The 18,277-nt window shown below is 45.4% G+C and overlaps 1 protein-coding gene across 10 annotated transcripts in view; it reads right to left on the bottom strand.

Moving 5' to 3' along the window:
- ADAMTSL3 (ADAMTS like 3) overlaps positions 1-18,277 on the bottom strand; it is a 379,251-nt gene that overhangs the window by 20,118 nt on the left and 340,856 nt on the right. For 7 of the 10 annotated variants that reach the window (XM_045163811.1, XM_045163808.1, XM_045163813.1 and 4 more), the window contains 3 exons: positions 14,354-14,537; positions 11,719-11,923; positions 2,297-2,397 (listed from right to left, as the gene is read on the bottom strand). In XM_045163811.1, the coding sequence (XP_045019746.1) occupies positions 2,297-2,397; positions 11,719-11,923; positions 14,354-14,537 (490 nt within the window). Of the gene's footprint in view, positions 1-2,296; positions 2,398-11,718; positions 11,924-14,353; positions 14,538-18,277 lie in introns of those variants that run through there. The other 3 variants (XM_045163812.1, XM_045163814.1, XR_006640369.1) reach the window with 3 other exon arrangements.

The raw sequence follows: 18,277 nt of genomic DNA, 5'->3' as shown, positions 1-18,277 counted from the left end.
ACTGAGTGGGAGGCTGATGTTAGCAGACGTAAGCTTCTATATACAGGATGGATAAACAAATTCCTAATGTGTAGCACAGAACTACATTCAATATCCTACGATAAACTATAATGGAGAAGAATATTAAAAAAGAATGTGTAAATATGTATAACTAAATCACTTGGCTGTAGAGCAGAAATTAACACACACTTGTGTCAATCAACTACACTTCAATTAAAAAACAACTTCCCAACCATAATTTGACACAGACAGTAATACCCCAATCTGAAGATCAAGAGCTCAGAAAGTTCAAAGTTACACCAAGAGGAGGGTGGCAGAACTCCAGATTCCACTGGTGGCCCTCTTGGCTCTTCCTCACTTCCTCTGGCTGCAGCACGTTCCTCTAGGGTGGTGGAGCCGCCAGATGGAAGGCATCTATGTCTCAGAGTGATCTCAGGGAGTGGAGCTCTTCTACCCTCTAAACCATCTGCCAGTTCAGACTTTTATACAAGACAGAAGCATTCTTGTGTAAGCCCCTCAACAAGATAAAAGTTTACTTTATTCTCTGCCAACCCACTGTCCCAATGTCCTAATCAAACAGCTTCTAAACAGAGGAATAAATTTAGAATAATTGAAAACACTAGGATCCAGATTTAATCTGTAAATTAAAGGGAACTGATGAATTTTGAAAACTCAGCGTGGCCATGGGACTGGAAAAGGTCAGTTTTCAACCCAATCCCAAAGAAGGGCAATGCCAAAGAATGTTTAAACTACTGTACGATTGTGTTCATTTCACATGGTAGGAAGGTTATGCTCAAAATCCTTCAGCTAGTCTTTAGCAGTCTGTGAACTGAGAACTTCCAGATGTTCAGGCTGGGTTTCAAAAAGGCAGAGGACCAGAGATCAAATTGCCAACATTTGCTGGAACATACAGAAACCAAGGGAATTCCAGAAAAACTTCTACTTTTGCTTCCCTGGTAGCTCAGACAGTAAAGAATCTTCCTGCAAAACAAGAGACCCGGATTCGATCCCTGGGTCAGGAAGATTTCCTGGAGAAGGGAATGGCAATCCACTCCAGTATTCTTGCCTGGAAAACCCCACAGGCAGAGGAGCCTGGCAAGCTACAGGCCATGGGGTTGCAAAGAGTTGCACATGACCGAGTGACTAACACTTCTACTTCTTTGCTTCATCGACTATGCTAAAGCCTTTGATTGTGTGGATCATGTGGATCACAACAACCTGTGGGAAATTCCAAAAAGAGAAGGGAATACCAGACCACCTTACCTGTCTCCTGAGAAGCCTGTATGCAAGTCAAGCAGTAACAGAACAGGACATGGAACAACGGACTGGTTCCAAATTGGGAAAGGAGGATGTCAAGGATGTATATTGTCACCCTGCTTCTTTAACTTTTACATAGAGTCCATCATCCAAAATGCCGGGCCGGATGAAGTACAAATGGGAATCAACATTGCTGGGAGACATATCAACAACCTCAGATATGCAGATGATACCACTCCACTCTAATGGCAGAAAGTGAAGAGAGACTGAAGAGCCTCCTGATAAGGATGAGAGAGCAGAGTGAAAAAGCTGGCTTGAAACTCAACATTCAAAAGCCTAATAAGATCATGGCGTCCAGTCTCTTCATGCCAAAAGAAGGGGAAAAAGTGGAAGCAGTGACAGATTTTCTTTTCCCAGGCTTCCAGACCACTGTGGATGATGACTGCAGCCATGAAATTAAAAGATGCTTGCTCCTTTGAAGAAAAGCTATGACAAACCTAGACAGCATATTAAGAAGTGGAAACATCACCTTGCCAACAAAAGTCTGTACAGTCAAAGCTATGGTTTTTCCAGTAGTCATGTACAGATGTGAGAACTGGACCATAAAGCAGGCTGAGCACCAAAGAACTGATGCTTTCTAATTGCGATACTTTCAAGAGAAGACTCTTTCGAGTCCCTTGGATAACAAGGAGATCAAACCAATCAATCCTAAAGGAAATCAAGGTGATGAGATGGTTAGAAACAATCACCGACTCAATGGACATGAATTTGAGCAAACTCTGGGAGATGCTGAAGGACAGGGTTTCCCTACAGACTGCATGCTGCAGTCCATGGAGTTGCAAAGAGTCAGACACGCCTCAGTGATGGGACAGCAACAGCATAACATATACCACTGAGGATGGTGCCATAAAAAATCATAATTGAGTATGAACTGTGCATTATGAGAGGTGGTGTACGGGAGGGATGAGCCATTCCCAGACATCATAGTGCTTATCTGAGGTGGGAGAGGTTGTGTGCTGCCCTAGGGTGGGGCCAGTACCTCTTTGCGTCATCACAGCCAGACTCAGAACTGTTGGGGTGCTGACAAATTATGTGATGCTGCTGCATCCTCACAATGCGACCCAGGCAACGTCCAGGACACTGAAACGAAAGCACAATGCAGTATAAACAATCTTGTGTAAACTTCCCTGTCGGTTTACTGATTAAGACTCTGTGCTCCCAATGCAGGGGGCTCGGGTTCAATCCCTGGGTGGGGAACTAAGATCCCGCATGCGGTGAAGCATGGCAAAAATAAATAAAGACTGATATTAAAAAATTAAAACAACCTTGTGAGCTCATGCGTGCTGTGGCGGCATTGCCAGAGACCAGCTACAGGGGTGAGCTGGCTGAAGGAAAGTTGCTGTTCAGTTGCTGAATTGTTTCCGATTCTTTGTGACCCCATGAACTGCAGCAGGCCAGACTTCCCTGTACTTCACCATGTCCCAGAGTTTGCTCAAACTCTTGTCCATTGAGTTGGTGATGCCATCCAACCATCTCATCCTCTGTTGCCCCCTTCTTCTCCTCCTGCCCTCAGTGTTTTCCAGTATCAGTGTCTTTTCCAATGAATCAGTTCTTTCCATTAGTGGCCAATGTATTGGAGCTTCAGCTTCAGCATCGGTCCTTCCAGCGAATATTCAGAGAAGGTAGGGAGGAGGGAAGCCCAGCTGTAAGGATCAGATTGCCCTCCTTCAGAGCCAGACAGCTTCCTAACTTTCCTTTCATCCTCTTTTCCTCCTCAGAAACTGAGACCACCCCTGGGGAGAAGGAGTGAAAAGCACAGGGCCAATCCCTAATTGAGCAGGTTAAGGTTCAGAAATCACTGTGCGTAAAAGCATAAGCTACAGCCAAGTTTGGGTTTTCCTGCTTAGAGCAAAAATGGAGGCTTGTGTGTAGGGATGAGCTGAATTACAGGAAAAATATTAACATTCAGCTCTTAAGCTTTTCTGTACTAATAACACATATCAATTTTTTCTTGTCATTTCTTTTATGCTTGAAAAGGTCTTTCCCATCCTGGTAGTTCTATTCCAGTTTAATGACTACACTAAAGCATTTTAATCCAGGCAGAATTTATTCTGTTGTATGTGGTGGGTTTGGGCTCTCATTTTATTTATTCCTCTTTAATTAGTTGACCACTTTCTCTCTTACACAATTGTGTTTTATAATTTCCCAACCACATTATTGAGGTACAATTCACATAGCCTAGAAGTCACTGTTCAGTGTATACAGTTTGCAGTAAGTCCCCTACATATGAACCTTCAAGTTGAGAACTTTCAAAGATGCAAGTGTGCCCCTGGATGTCAGCTATCGTAACTGTACTACTGTAGTTTTTCAAGGTCCTGTAATGTAAGATGAAGAATGTTTTATTTTGTGTTTGCTTTTTACGCATTATTTGTGTGAAAAGTATCATAAACCTATTACAGTGCAAAACTCTATAGCCAATTGTGTTTGTTGGGTACCTAGGCTAACTTTGTTGGACTTACAAACAGGCCTAGAAACAAGTTCCTTTCCATGTATATGCTTTTTAAATATTTTTTCCCATTCTGTGGGCTGTCCACTTTCTTGGTCACATCCCTTGTAGCAACAAAACTTTAAGTTTTCATGTAGTCCCATTCATCTATTTTTGTTGTTTTTCATGTCATATCTAAGAAACTATCTCCTAATCCAAGGATGAAGATGTATGGCTACAGAGTTACTTTCAAGGGCTCTATTGCTCTAGCTCTTAAATTTAGGTCTCTGATAAATTTTGAGTTAATGCTTTGTAACACCACTTCATGGGAAATAGATGGGGAAACAGTGGAAACAGTGTCAGACTTTATTTCTTTGGGCTCCAAAATCACTACAGATGGTGACTGCAGCCATGAAATTAAAAGACACTTACTCCTTAGAAGGAAAGTTATGAATAACCTAGATAGCATATTCAAAAGCAGAGACATTACTTTGCCAACAAAAGTTCGTCTAGTCAAAGCTATGGTTTTTCCTGTGGTCATGTATGGATGTGAGAGTTGGACTGTGAAGAAGGCTGCGTGCTGAAGAATTGATGCTTTTGAACTGTGGTTTTGGAGAAGACTCCTGAGAGTCCCTTGGACTGCAAGGAGATCCAACCAGTCCATTCTGAAGGAGATCAGCCCTGGGATTTCTTTGGAAGGAATGATGCTAAAGCTGAAACTCCAGTACTTTGGCCACCTCATGTGAAGAGTTGACTCATTTGAAAAGACTCTGATGCTGGGAGGGATTGGGGGCAGGAGGAGAAGGGGACGACAGAGGATGAGATGGCTGGATGGCATCACTGACTCAATGGACGTGAGTCTGAGTGAACTCCGGGAGTTGGTGATGGACAGGGAGGCCTGGCGTGCTGCGATTCATGGGGTCGCAAAGAGTCGGACACGACTGAAGGACTGATCTGATCTGATCTGATCTGAATACCTTATATGCTAGAAGTCCAAGTTCATTCTTTTGCATTTGCATATTCAGTTGTCCTTCACCAATGAGGAAGCAATTGTTCTTCCCTCATTGAATTGGTATTGTCACTCTTGTAGAAAATCACCTGACATAGATATATGGATTTGTCTCTAGACTTTCAATTCAATTTCATCAATCTATGTGTCTATGCTAGGTTAGCACCATGTTACTGTCCAGTCAGTAAGTCACATCCAACTCTGCGATCCCATGGACAGTGTGGACTGCAGCCTGCCAGACGCCTCTGTCCATGAGATTTCCCAGGCAAGAACACTGGAGTGACTATTTGATGCAGGGATCAAACCTGTGTCTCCTGCATTAGCAGGTGGGTCCTTTAGTGCTGAGCCACCAAGGAAGCCCATGTTAGTACTGCAGTGTCTTATTATTGTCTTGTAATAAGTTTTGAAATTGACATGTCTGAGCCCTCTAACTTTGTTCTTTCTCTAGATTGCTTTGGCTATCTTGGGTCATTTATATTTCCATATAAATTTTAGGATCAGCTTGCCAATTTCTGCAAAGAAGCTGGGATTTTGATGGAGATTATGTTGAATCTGTAGATCAATTTACTGTCACGTGAATAATATTATGTTTTTTGATCCATAAATATACAATGCCTTTTCATTTATTTAGGTCTTCTTTAACAGTCCTTAGGCTTCCCTGGTAGCTCAGACGGTAAAGAATCTACCTACAATGCAGAAGACCTGGGTTCGATGCTCAGGTCAGGAAGATTCCCTGAAGAGAATAGCTACCCACTCCAGTATTCATGCTTGGAGGATGCCATGGGTATAGGAGCCTAGCGGGCTACAGTCTATGGGGTCACAAAGTGTCGGACACAACAAAGCAATGAACACATTCTTTAATGTCCTTAAAAACACTTTCTGTAGTTTTGTGGTGTTAATTTTTTAAAAACTCTTCTTCCCTCTATGACTAACTGCTTTTGGGTTAAACTCATTTTGAATGGGTCTGCTTCTGCACTTTTCTCACACTGCACAACTTCAGTGTGTTCTGCACTGATGCGGCACTGTTTTACTTAGAGCAGTCTTGCAGGACACTCCGACATCAGGTTAGGAAAGTCTCTATCCTCCTATAGATTTGTTTTTCTAAAAATCTCTTGTCCTCACTCACTCTCCCATATGAATGTCAAAATCGTATGAGGTTCCAAGAAAAGAATTCTACAGTAATTTGAATTGGAAGTAGGTGTTCTGGTTCATTTAAGGGAATGGGCTCCTTTATAGCACTCAGAGTACCTTTACTTATCCAAATTTTCTGGTATGTGTTTCAACAATATATTGTATTTTTCTTTATGGGTTAGGCAAGGATTAATTTTATGTGTCACTTCTCATCCGTGCCTGACGAAGTGATATTTTACTGAGGTTTTGAACTTGGAATTGTTTGAATGGTTTAAGAATTCTGAGGATGTTGATGTAAAAGAACCAAATTAGAACATTTCCTAACACCATATACAAAGATAAACTCAAAATGGATTCAAGACCTAAATGTAAGGTCAGAAACTATAAAACTCTTAGAGGAAAGCATAGGCAGAACACTCGATGACATAAATCAAAGCAACAACCTTTATGACCCACCTCCTAGAGTAATGGAAATAAAAACAAAAATAAACAAGTGGGATCTGATTAAACTTAAAAGGTTTTGCACAGCAAAGGAAACTATAAGCAAGGTAAAAAGACAACCCTCAGAATGGGAGAAAATAATAGCAGATGAAACAACTGACAGACGATTAATTTCCAAAATATACAAGCAGCTCGTACAACTCACTACCAGAAAAACAACCAAATCAAAAAGTGGGGCAAAAGACCTACACAAGACATTTCTCTAAAGAAGACATACAGATGGCTAACAAACATGTGAAAAGAGGCTCAATATTGATTATTATTAGAGAAATGCAAATCAAAACTGGTGAGACTATCACCTCACACTGGTCAGAATGGCCATTATCAAAAAGTATGCAAACAACAAATGCTGAAGAGGGTATGGAGAAAAGGGAATCCTCTTGCACTGTTGGTGGGAATGTAAATTGATACGGCCACTATGGAAGATGGTATGGAAGTTCCTTACAAACTAGGAATAAAACCACCATATGACCCAGCAATCCCACTTCTAGGCATATACCCTGAGGAAACCAAAACTGAAAAAGACACATGTTCCCCAATGTTCACTGCAGTGCTATTTACAATAGCTAGAACACGGAAGCAACCTAGATGTCCATCAACAGTAGAATGGCTAAAGAAGTTGTGGTACATATACACAATGGAATATTCAGTTCAGTTCAGTTCAGTTGCTCAGTCGTGTCCGACTCTTTGGGACCCCATGAATCGCAGCACGCCAGGCCTCCCTGTCCATCACCAACTCCCGGAGTTCACTCAAACTCACGTCCATTGAGTCGGTGATGCCATCCTGCCATCTCATCCTCTGTTGTCCCTCTGTTCCCTCTGTCCCTCTGTCCCCTCTGTTCTCCTCCTTCCCCCAATCCTTCCCAGCATCAGAGTCTTTTCCAATGAGTCAACTCTTCACATGAGGTGGCCAAGGTACTGGAGTTTCAGCTTTAGCATCATTCCTTCCAAAGAACACCCAGGACTGATCTCCTTTAGTATGAACTGGTTGGATCTCCTTGCAGTCCAAGGGACTCTCAAGAGTCTTCTCCAACACCACAGTCAAAAGCATCAATTCTTCAGCGCTCAGCTTTCTTCACAGTCCAAATCTCACATCCATACATGACTACTGGAAAAATATAGCTACTCAGCCCTAAAAGGAACACATTTGCATCCGCCCTAATGAGGTGGATAAACCTAGAGCCTATTATACAGAATGAAGTAAGTCAGAAAGAGAAAGATAAATATCATATTCTTAAGCATATATACAGAATCTAGGAAAATGGTACTGAAGAATTTATTTGCAGCACAGCAATGGAGAAACAAACATAGAGAACAGACTTATGGACATGGTGAAAGGGGAGGAGAGGCTGAGATGTATGGAGAGAGTAACATGGAAACTTATATTACCGTATGTAAAATAGATGGCCAATGGGAATTTAGTGTATGTCTCTGGGAACGCAAACAGGGGCTCTGTATCAATCTAGAGGGTTGGGATGGAGAGGGAGATGGGACAGAGGTTTAAGATGGAGGGGACATATGTATACCTATGGCTGATTCATGTTGAGGTTTGACAGAAAATAACAAAATTCTGAGAGCAATAATCCTTCAATTAAAAAATAAATTAATTTTTAAAAAAGAATTCTCGGGATGTTGAGATGGGGTGAGTGTATTGTGCACATGAGAAGGACCTAAATTTGGGGGAAAATGCAGAATGTTATGGACCAAACTGTATCCCTCAAAATTTATACAGTGAGGTCCTAACCACCAATGTGACCATATTTAGAGATAGGGTCCTAAGGAGGTTAGAGGTTAAATGAGGCCAAACGGTGGGGCCTTAGTCTGATAGGAAGTGGCCTTGTAAGAAGTAGAAGAGACACTCAGAACTCTCTTTTCCATGTGTGCTGAGAGAAGAGGTTATGTGAGGACAGAGACAGAGGAGCCTGCCTGGCTACAGTCCTGTCCATGGGGTTGCAAAAGAGTCAGACATGACTTAGGGACACAAGAACAATAGTGTCAGAAGGTGGTTGTCTACAAGCCAGTAACTAAAACCAACCCTAAGAACACCTTGATTTTGAACTTCTAGCCTCCTGCTGCTGCTGCTGCTGCTAAGTCGCTTCAGTGAAGTCCAACTGTGCGACCCCATAGATGGCAGCCCACCAGGCTCTTCCATCCCTGGGATTCTCCAGGCAAGAACACTGGAGTGGGTTGCCATTTCCTTCTCCAATGCGTGAAAGTGAAGTTGCTCAGTCGTGTCTGACTGTTCGTGACCCCATGGACTGCAGCCTACCAGGCTCCTCTGTCCATGAGATTTTCCAGGCAAGAGTACTGGAGTAGGTTGCCATTGCCTTCGCCAATAAAATAAGAACATTAATAGCAAGCATGCTGACCCTCGACCCGACAACCAGAGCTACTTTACCCGTCTTTGGCATCATCCATGGGTCAAGTGGATAAGGAGCCACTCCAGCCACTCTGTGAAGAGGACTCGGAGGTGACAGTGCAGAAGCTTCTGGGCTCCTTAGAAAGCCAGAGCTCAGAAAGCCTGAGCTTGAATACACCCAGGGTGGGGCCCCAGTCCATCCTTGTGAAGTCCTCCCTTGCCATGAAGGACTTCACCATCCAAAAACCTAGCCTCAAAGCCCTCAGATTTCTACCATCATACCAGCCTGGCTATTCGTGAGGGAGACCATTTGGATACCAGAGACAACCCACGATTCAGATGAGATCACTGACCCTACCACTCCCCCACCTACCCCATCTTCCTGGTGTGACCATGGAGCCACTCCCTTCATCCATGGCACCCCCGACACCCACCACACCCACCGCACGCCTGACACCCGGAGCACCAGCAATATCTGCAGCACAGGTGGCACCCAACACACCAGCAATATTTGAGACATCAGCAGAATCCGAGACACCAGTGGTACCTGTGACACCAGTGGCAGCCATGATACCCGAGACACCAGCAGCACCCGTGACACCCACGGCAAGAGCAGCACCCACGGCAAGAGCAGCACCCGAGACATCAGTGGCACCCGTGACACCCGAGACACCAGCAGCATCCCAGATATCAGTGACACCCGAGACACCCGAGACACCAGCGGCACCCGAGACACCAGCGACACCCGAGACACCAGCGGCACCCGAGACACCAGCGGCACCCGTGACACCAGCGACACCCGTGACACCAGCGGCACCCGTGACACCAGCGACACCCGTGACACCAGCGGCACCCGTGACACCAGCGACACCCGTGACACCAGCGGCACCCGTGACACCAGCGGCACCCGTGACACCAGCGACACCCGTGACACCAGCGGCACCCGAGACACCAGCGGCACCCGTGACACCAGCGGCACCCGAGACACCAGCGACACCCGTGACACCAGCGGCACCCGAGACACCAGCGGCACCCGTGACACCAGCGACACCCGAGACACCAGCGGCACCCGTGACACCAGCGGCACCCGAGACACCAGCGACACCCGTGACACCAGCGGCACCCGAGACACCAGCGGCACCCGTGACACCAGCGACACCCGAGACACCAGCGACACCCGTGACACCAGCGGCACCCGAGACACCAGCGGCACCCGTGACACCAGCGGCACCCGAGACACCAGCGACACCCGTGACACCAGCGGCACCCGAGACACCAGCGGCACCCGAGACACCAGCGGCACCCGTGACACCCACGGCAAGAGCAGCACCCATGGCAAGAGCAGCACCCGAGACATCAGTGGCACCTGTGACACCCGAGACACCAGCAGCATCCCAGATATCAGTGATACCCGTGACAAGAGTGACACCTGAGACACCAGCAGTACCCGTGACACCAGCGGCACCCGTGACACCAGCGACACCCGTGACACCAGCGGCACCCGAGACACCAGCGGCACCCGAGACACCAGCGGCACTCATGACACCCACGGCAAGAGCGGCACCCATCACAAGAGCGGCACCCAAGACACCAGTGGCACCCATGACATCAGTGGCACCTGTGACACCCGAGACACCAGCGGCACCCAGGACACCAGCGGCACTCAGGACAAAAGCAGCACCCAAGACACCAACAGCACCCAGGACAAGAGTGGCACCTGGGACACCAGCAGCACCTGGGACAAGAGTGGCACCTGGGACACCAGCAGCACCTGTCGTACCCGAGACACCAGTGGCACCTGCAACACCAGCGGCACCCGAGACACCAGTGGCACCCAAGACACCCATGGTACCTGTGACATTAGCAGCAAAGCCCCAGAGGGAACCCACTACCCCCTGAGTGTGGCCAACACCACAGGACACTCCTACCAAGCTGGGCAGTCCCACTCCACAGCCACTCCCTCTGGCCTCAGCAAGAAAAAGAGGGGCGTGGCTGGGAGAATATGGAGGTTTATAATATAACATTGCTGTTGTGGACTGCCCAGCAATACCCCCACAAGTAAAGTAGGCCCAGAACAACCCATGGATGACTGACCAAGACAAAAGCAGCCCTTCCGGGCTCCCTGAGACCCAGTCAAATGGACTTTGGGATTCAAATCCAGCACCTCCATGGCCATCAGGAGCCCTGGCCAGCTTAGAGGATGGCCTGGAATGGCCTGGGGGACCAGAAGAGGCGCCACCCTGACCCAGCTGCCCTTCCTCCGCCACTGCGTGAAACTTCACAGACTGGACTGTCCCCCGGGGCATGTCCCCCTTCCCCCACACTCTCCCCTTCCATGTTAGTGGTGGAGGGGATAGTTTTTGCCAACTCCTTGGTTCTTCATAGTTTTAATTAACTTTATTTCTCCAGAAAGATGTATCTCCCTCTGTTTTGCATCCTCTCCAGTTAGAGAAGTGTGTAGTCATGTAGGACTTGGAGTTAACGACCTAAGAATTAGCACAATCATTCTCAAGAGCAACAACTGCTGCACTGCAGAGCAGAAATGCAGAAAGAGTGTATTATTCTCCCGCACTGACAATACTGAACATTTTCTGAAGGGCTGAGGGGAACTTTTGATCTCTGCAGCCTGTGTTAATATTGACCGGGAGGTCTAGGATAGAATAGAACCAGCTGGTGTGTGGTGTGGTCAGCTCCCTGTGCAGATGAGTTTCCTGAATGTCCTGCAGGAGTCTGTGCTCTCCTCTCCCCTGTGGGGAAGGGCCCTGATGGGTGGGGTTTTGTTACAGTATTGCTTGTTTTATGTTTTGGCCTCATGGCATGTGGGATCTTAGTTCCCCGACCAGGGATGGAACCCACATCCCTTGCATTGGAAGGCAAAGTCCTAACACTGGACTGCCAGGGGAAGCCCCTTTTTGGATGTGTGGGTTTGACCACAGGGACTGGATGATTTTTAAACACTAGATTTGTCAGCATTACCTGGTTCCCTTGTTCAACGAGCCCTTGAACACAGGGGTGACTGGAACAGGGTCTTCTCCCCAGAGGCCTGTCTCTGGGGATGCACACTCTCGGTGGCAATGCCTGCACCGTTCCGTTGGCTCTTGTGCGCTTACATGTCACTTGCCGACTGCGGAATCCTTCACCACAAGACACAGAGCACTCTGACCATGCGCCTGTGAGCCACCTAAGAACAAAAACTACAGGAGCTTAGTAGGTCAGACCCTATGGGGACTGTCTTCCAAAGAGAAAGCCCATCCTAGCAGTATGACTGTTTCAGGGCTGACACATGTCTCTGGGAGTGGGCAGCAGCACAATAACTCCCAGCCGTACTCTCAGATATCCTTTCACTAAGAAGCAACAGAATCACCAGGTAGAGACAATAGCATCGGGGCAGGATAAAGTAGTCCTCAGGGATGTAAGAGCCATCAGCTGTGTGGCCTCAGAGAGCAGAGCTAGGGCAAAATTAGGTGGAAATTTTGGAAACGTGATTTTCAACTCATGGAAACCAAAGGGAAGAAAAAAGGAGGTAGCACCTGTTTGGTCACTCAGACTTGTCTGATTCTTGCGACCCCATGGGCTGTAGCACCAGGCTCCTCTGTCCATGGGATTTTCAAGCAAGAATACTGGAGAGGTTGCTGTCTCCTCCCCCAGAGGATCTTCCCAACCCAGGGATTGAACCTGTTTCCTGCAGCTCCTGCATTGGCAGGCAGATTCTTTACCACTAGCGCCATCTGGGAAGATGAACTGGGAGACTGGGATTGACATATATACACTACTCTGTATAAAACAGATAACTAATGAAAACCTACTGTATCACACAGGGAACTCTACTTAGCGTTCTGTGGTGACCTAAATGGGAAGGAAATCCAAAAAAGAGGGGATGTATGTATACATGTGACTGATCAACTTTGCTGTACGGTAGAAACACATCATAAAGCAACAATACTCCAATAAAAAATAAATAAAAGATGTTTCTGCTTACAGAGTGGACAAGGCACTCTAGAGAGGAGACAAAACTCAGCAGGCTCCTGACGTGGCCCTTGTGAGGAATGACAAAGACATTGGGAACAGTGGGAAACTGACAGGAATGGATGGAAGTGAGAGGAAAGCGGGGTGGGTAGCTTTGGATGTAGTCATTGTGATCTGGAACACGAACTAGGGGCAGATCAGATTTGGTGGAGATTATGAGTTTGATTTTGGATACTTTTAAAACTATTGACTTGTGTCATCTATGATATCGAAAGGTTATTAATGGCCTTACCCCTGGGGATGCAGATGATACCACTCTAATGGCAGAAAGTGAAGAGGAACGAAAGAGCTTCTTGATGAGGGTGAAGGAGCAGAGTGAAAGAGCCAGCTTAAGACTACATAGCAAAAAAACCCCCTAAGATCATGTCATCCAGCTGCATTACTGCATGGCAAATAGAAGGGGAAACGGTGGAAGTAGTGACAGATTTCTTCTTCTTGGGCTCCAAAATCATTGTGGATGGTGACTGTAGCCATGAAATCAGAAGACGATTGCTTCTTGCCAGGAAAGTGATGAGAAACCTAGACAGTATGTTGAAAAGCAGAGACATTATTACTCTGCCAACAAAGGTCCATATAGTCAAGACTGTGGTCTTCCCAGTGGGCATGTACAGCTGTGAGAGCTGGACCACAAAGAAGGCAGAACACCAAAGAAGTGATGATGCCTTTGAACTGTGGTGCTGGAGAAGACTCCTGAAAGTCCTTTGGACAGCGAGGATATCAAACCAATCACTCTTAAGGGAGATCAACCTGAATATTCGCTGGAGGGACTAATGCTGAAGCTGAAGCTCCAACATTTTGGTCACCTGAAGAGAACAGATGACTCATTGGAAAAGTCCCTGATGCTGGGAAAGATGTAGGGCAGAAGGAGAAGAGGGCATCAGAGGATGAGATGGCTAGACGGCATCACCAATGCAATGAACATGAACTTGGGCAAACTCCGAGAGATGGTGAGGGGCAGGGAGGCCTGGCGTGCTGCAGTCTATGGGGTCAAAAAGAGTCAGATACGACAGGCAACTGAATAACAATACCACCCATGAGGGTAGAGTCTAAGGAATGGTGCTTTTCACGTCTCTCTTGTGATCTGGCCTACTGCCATATCTCTGAGGTGAACCCATGAAGTCAGCTTCCCTGTGCTCTTAAGGTACATTGTGACTGCAGGGAGCAGGTGAGAGTGGCAATTAACACAGAAGCTCTGAAGACTAACCCAATTTGAATTTGGCCCTCATAACTGTGTGGCCTAGGGGAGTTTTTCCAACTATATAATAGAGAATAAACAACACTGGAGATATCCCTGGAGGTCCAGCGGCTAAGACTCTGAACTTCTGGTGCAGGGGACTCGGGTTCAATCCCTGGTTGGTTATGTGGTGTAGCATAACAAAAAAATAAAATACATTTTTAGAAAAGAAAATGAACGATATTGACTTGATAGGTGACTGTGAAGTGATCCACATAGACTACTTAGCTGAGCACCTAGTATAGTCCACATAAAACAAATCTTAGTGGGTGAGTTATTCAGTCCCAATTACTATGCGTTTTCAAACAAGTCAAACACTGGTAGCAAGGAGAGAAGAGTGACTGCACACACCTTGGGGGGCAGTCCCGGATGTTACAGGGCTGGAACGCAGCTCGTGGCTTGCGGAGCTGGTCACAGAAGGCCTCGCTCACTTCCTGCCCGTTGGCCATCAGGCACTGGGGTCTCTGAACCTGGGCTCCCAAGTGGCCGCATGTGGCAGAACAATGAGTCCAGTTGCCAAGCTCCCAGAAAGTCTCTGCAGAAAGAAAAGGAATGTCACAGATGGCCACTGGAGGAGAAGGGATGATGGGCTGGAGACGACCTGGCCAAAGACAACTATGAGCTGCTTTCTGATTAGCTGCCCGTTGGGCTCTCTGAGCAGCACACAGAGAATCTGCCATCAGGTGGGGTAAAGGGGTCCTTTAAATCTCATTTTCCCTTGACTAGCTTGTTGTCATAACTGCGGGGGGTTATTCCAGCCAGGATGGAGCCCTTGGTCCTGCAGCTGGACTGGAACCCGGTGTGTCTGATGCCAAATCTAACTCTTTCAAAATACTACCTCACATTTCACAAAGGCCCCTTGACAGTTCAAGCAAGACATACAGCCTGGGAAAGGGGTTGTCTCAGGTCAGCTAGATCTGCCAGAAAAGTCCCAGAGAAGGAGGAGAAACTGTGCAGTGGGCCGGCTTCTCAAGACTCTCCAAGCAGAGCCAAGAGGACAAGAGAGGAGGATCTCTCTGGGGGATGCCCTAATGGATTCTCTTTCTCAAAAGTGGATCAGACTGAGAGAATTGAAAGATGATTTAGCAGGGAGCAGGGATTAAGCAGACAGGTTCAAGATACATTTCAATTCCATTCTTACTTCTCTACTAATTCTTAATCTAAACTTCAGATGAGACCTGAAGCTGAATAAATAATTTGCCATAGAGCCCTCTGGAAAGGTGAAAAATGGGAGTTTCCTTTAAAAAAGCTGAAGCTGACCACTTCCAATAATCATGGTTTGTTTTCCTTTCAGTCCTCGTTCCAAGCAGCCTTTCCTTTCCCTTTTGACACTGGATAAAAACATGAAGTAGGACATGACGATAACAGATTTGTGTATGATAACAGAAAGTACCAGATTTTCTTGTAATAATCACAAGTAAGTAATAGCTACCAGCTGTGTCCACAGGGTGCTCCACTGAGTACACCTATGCCTTTAGCTTAACTGTTTTCCAGTGTTTCCTTTTGATTTTGGAATTTTGTCCTAACTTGTATATCATTTGCAAAGCAGAACAGTACACATTTTTAGGCACCCTACAGCTTATTTAAAACATTTTTAGAAATAGCTAAGTTTATTGAGAAGTTTCCAGGTGATAGGTACTGAGTTAAACACTTTAACATCACTTTTCCATTTAATTCTTACAACCATCTTTTGATTTAGATTATTTTTACTTGCAGAGGTAGAAATGGAAAGAAGCTATGTGACTTTTCCAAGGTCCTGTAGCTGGACTGGAACCCAGTATGTCTGATGCCATACCTAACTCTATGTCATATTTCATAAAGGCAAGACAGTTCAAGGCAAGACATATGTGCATTTCTTTAAAAAAGTACACCTCTTTTTATTGAGGTATAATTCATATAAGAAAAAATGCTCATATGTCAAACATGCAGTTCTATGAGTTTTTACAATTGTATGTACTTAGGTAACCATGATCCAGAGCAAGGTATATACATTTAATCACTCACAAAGCGTCCTCTCATCTATGAAGCAGGTTAAAGGCTAATGGAGTTTTGCCAAGAGAACACATTGGTCATAGCAAACACAGTCTTCCAACAACACAAGAGAAGACTCTACACATGGACATTACCAGATGGTCAATACCGAAATCAGAGTGATTACATTCTTTGCAGCCAAAGATAGAGAAGCTCTATACAGCCAGCAAAAACAAGAATGGGAGCTGACTGTGGCTCAGATCTTGAACTTATTATTGACAAATTCAGACTTAAATTGAAGAAGGCAGGGAAAACATTTACTTTCTGAATGGAAGACCATACCTGAATGGTATGACCTAAATCAAATCCCTTATGATTATACAGTGGAAATGACAAATAGATTCAAGGGATTAGATCTGATAGACAGAGTGCCTAAAGAACTATGGACTGAGGTCTGTGACATTGTACAAGAGGCAGTGAGCAAGACCATCCCCAAGAAAAAGAAATGCAAAAATGCAAAATGGTTGTCTGAGGAGGCCTTACAAATAGCTGAGAAAAGAAGAGAAGCTAAAGGCAAAGGAGAAAAGGGAAGATATATGCATCTGAGTGCAGAGTTCTAAAGAATAGCAAGGAGAGAGAAGAAAGCCTTCTTCAGTGACCAATGCAAAGAAATAGAGGAAAATAATAGAGTGGAAAAGACTAGAGATCTCTTCAAGAAAATTAAGAGATACCAAGGGAACATTTCATGCAAAGATGGGCATATTAAAGGACAGAAATGGTATGGGCCTAACAGAAGCAGAAGATATTAAGAAGAGGTGGCAAGAATACACAGAAGAACTGTACAAAAAAGATCATCATGACCCAGATTACCATAATGATGTGATCACTCACCTAGAGCCAGACATCCTGGAATGTGAAGTCAAGTGGGCCTTAGGAAGCATCACTATGAACAAAGCTAGTGGAGGTGATGGAATTCCAGTTGAGTTATTTCAAATCCTAAAAAATGATGCTGTGAAAGTGCTGCACTCAATATGCAAGGAAATTTGGAAAACTCAGCAATGGCCACAGGACTGGAAAAGGTCAGTTTTCATTCCAATTCCAAAGAAAGGCAATCCCAAAGATTGTTCCAACTACTGCACAATTGTACTCATCTCACTTGCTAGCAAAGTAAGGCTCAAAATTCTCCAAGCCATGCTTCAACAGTACGTGAACCATGAACTTCCAGATGTTTAAGCTGGATTTAGAAAAGGCAGAGGAAGCAGAGATCAAATTGCCAACATCAACTGGACCATCAAAAAATCAACAGTGTTCCAGAAAACCATCTACTTCTGCCTATTGACTACACCAAAGCCTTTGGCTGTGTGGATCACAATAAACTGTGGAAAATTCCTCAAGACATGGGTATACCAGACGACCTTACCTGCCTCCTGAGAAATCTGTATGCAGGTCAAGAAGCAACAGAACTGGACATGGAACAACAGACTGGTTCCAAATTGGGAAAGGAGTACATCAAGGCTGTATAACGTCACCCTGCTTATTTAACTTATATGCAGAGCACATCATGCGAAATGCTGGGCTGGATGAAGCACAAGCTGGAATTAAGATTGTTGGGAGAAATATCAATAACCTCAGATATGCAGATGACACCACCCTTATGGCAGAAAACGAAGAACAACTAAAGAGCCTCTTGATGAAAGTGAAAGAGGAGAGTGAAAAAGTTGGCTTAAAACTCAACATTTAGAAAACTAAGATCATGGCATCCAGTCCCATCACTTCATGGCAAATAGATGGTGAAACAATGGAAACAGTGAGAGACTTTATTTTGGGGCGCTTCAAAATCACTGCAGATGGTGACTGTAGTCATGAAATTAAAAGATGCTTTCTCCTTGGAAGAAAAGCTATGACCAACCTAGACAGCATATTCAAAAGGAGAGACATTACTTTGCCAACAAAGGTCCGTCTAAGTCAACACTATGGTTTTTCCAGTAGTCATGTACGGACGTGAAAATTGGACAAGAAAGCTGAGTGCTAAAGAATTGATGCTTTTAAACTGTGGTTTTGGAGAAGACTCTTGAGAGTCCCTTGGACTGCAAGGAGATCCAACCAGTCCATCCTAAAGGAGATCAGTCCTGGGTGTTCATTGGAAGGACTGATGTTGAAGCTGAAACTCCAATACTTTGGCTCCCTGATGCGAAGAACTGATTCACTGGAAAAGACCCTGATGCTGGGAATGATTGATGGTGGGAGGAGAAGAGGACAACTGAGGATGAGATGGTTTGATGGCATCACTGACTCGATGGACAT

Source organism: Bubalus bubalis, chromosome 20 (genome assembly GCF_019923935.1).
Source record: "Bubalus bubalis isolate 160015118507 breed Murrah chromosome 20, NDDB_SH_1, whole genome shotgun sequence".
Classification (NCBI taxonomy): domain Eukaryota; kingdom Metazoa; phylum Chordata; class Mammalia; order Artiodactyla; family Bovidae; genus Bubalus; species Bubalus bubalis.
The sequence above is the reverse complement of the archived record's forward strand: the minus strand, read 5'-3'. Positions and strand labels throughout refer to the sequence as shown.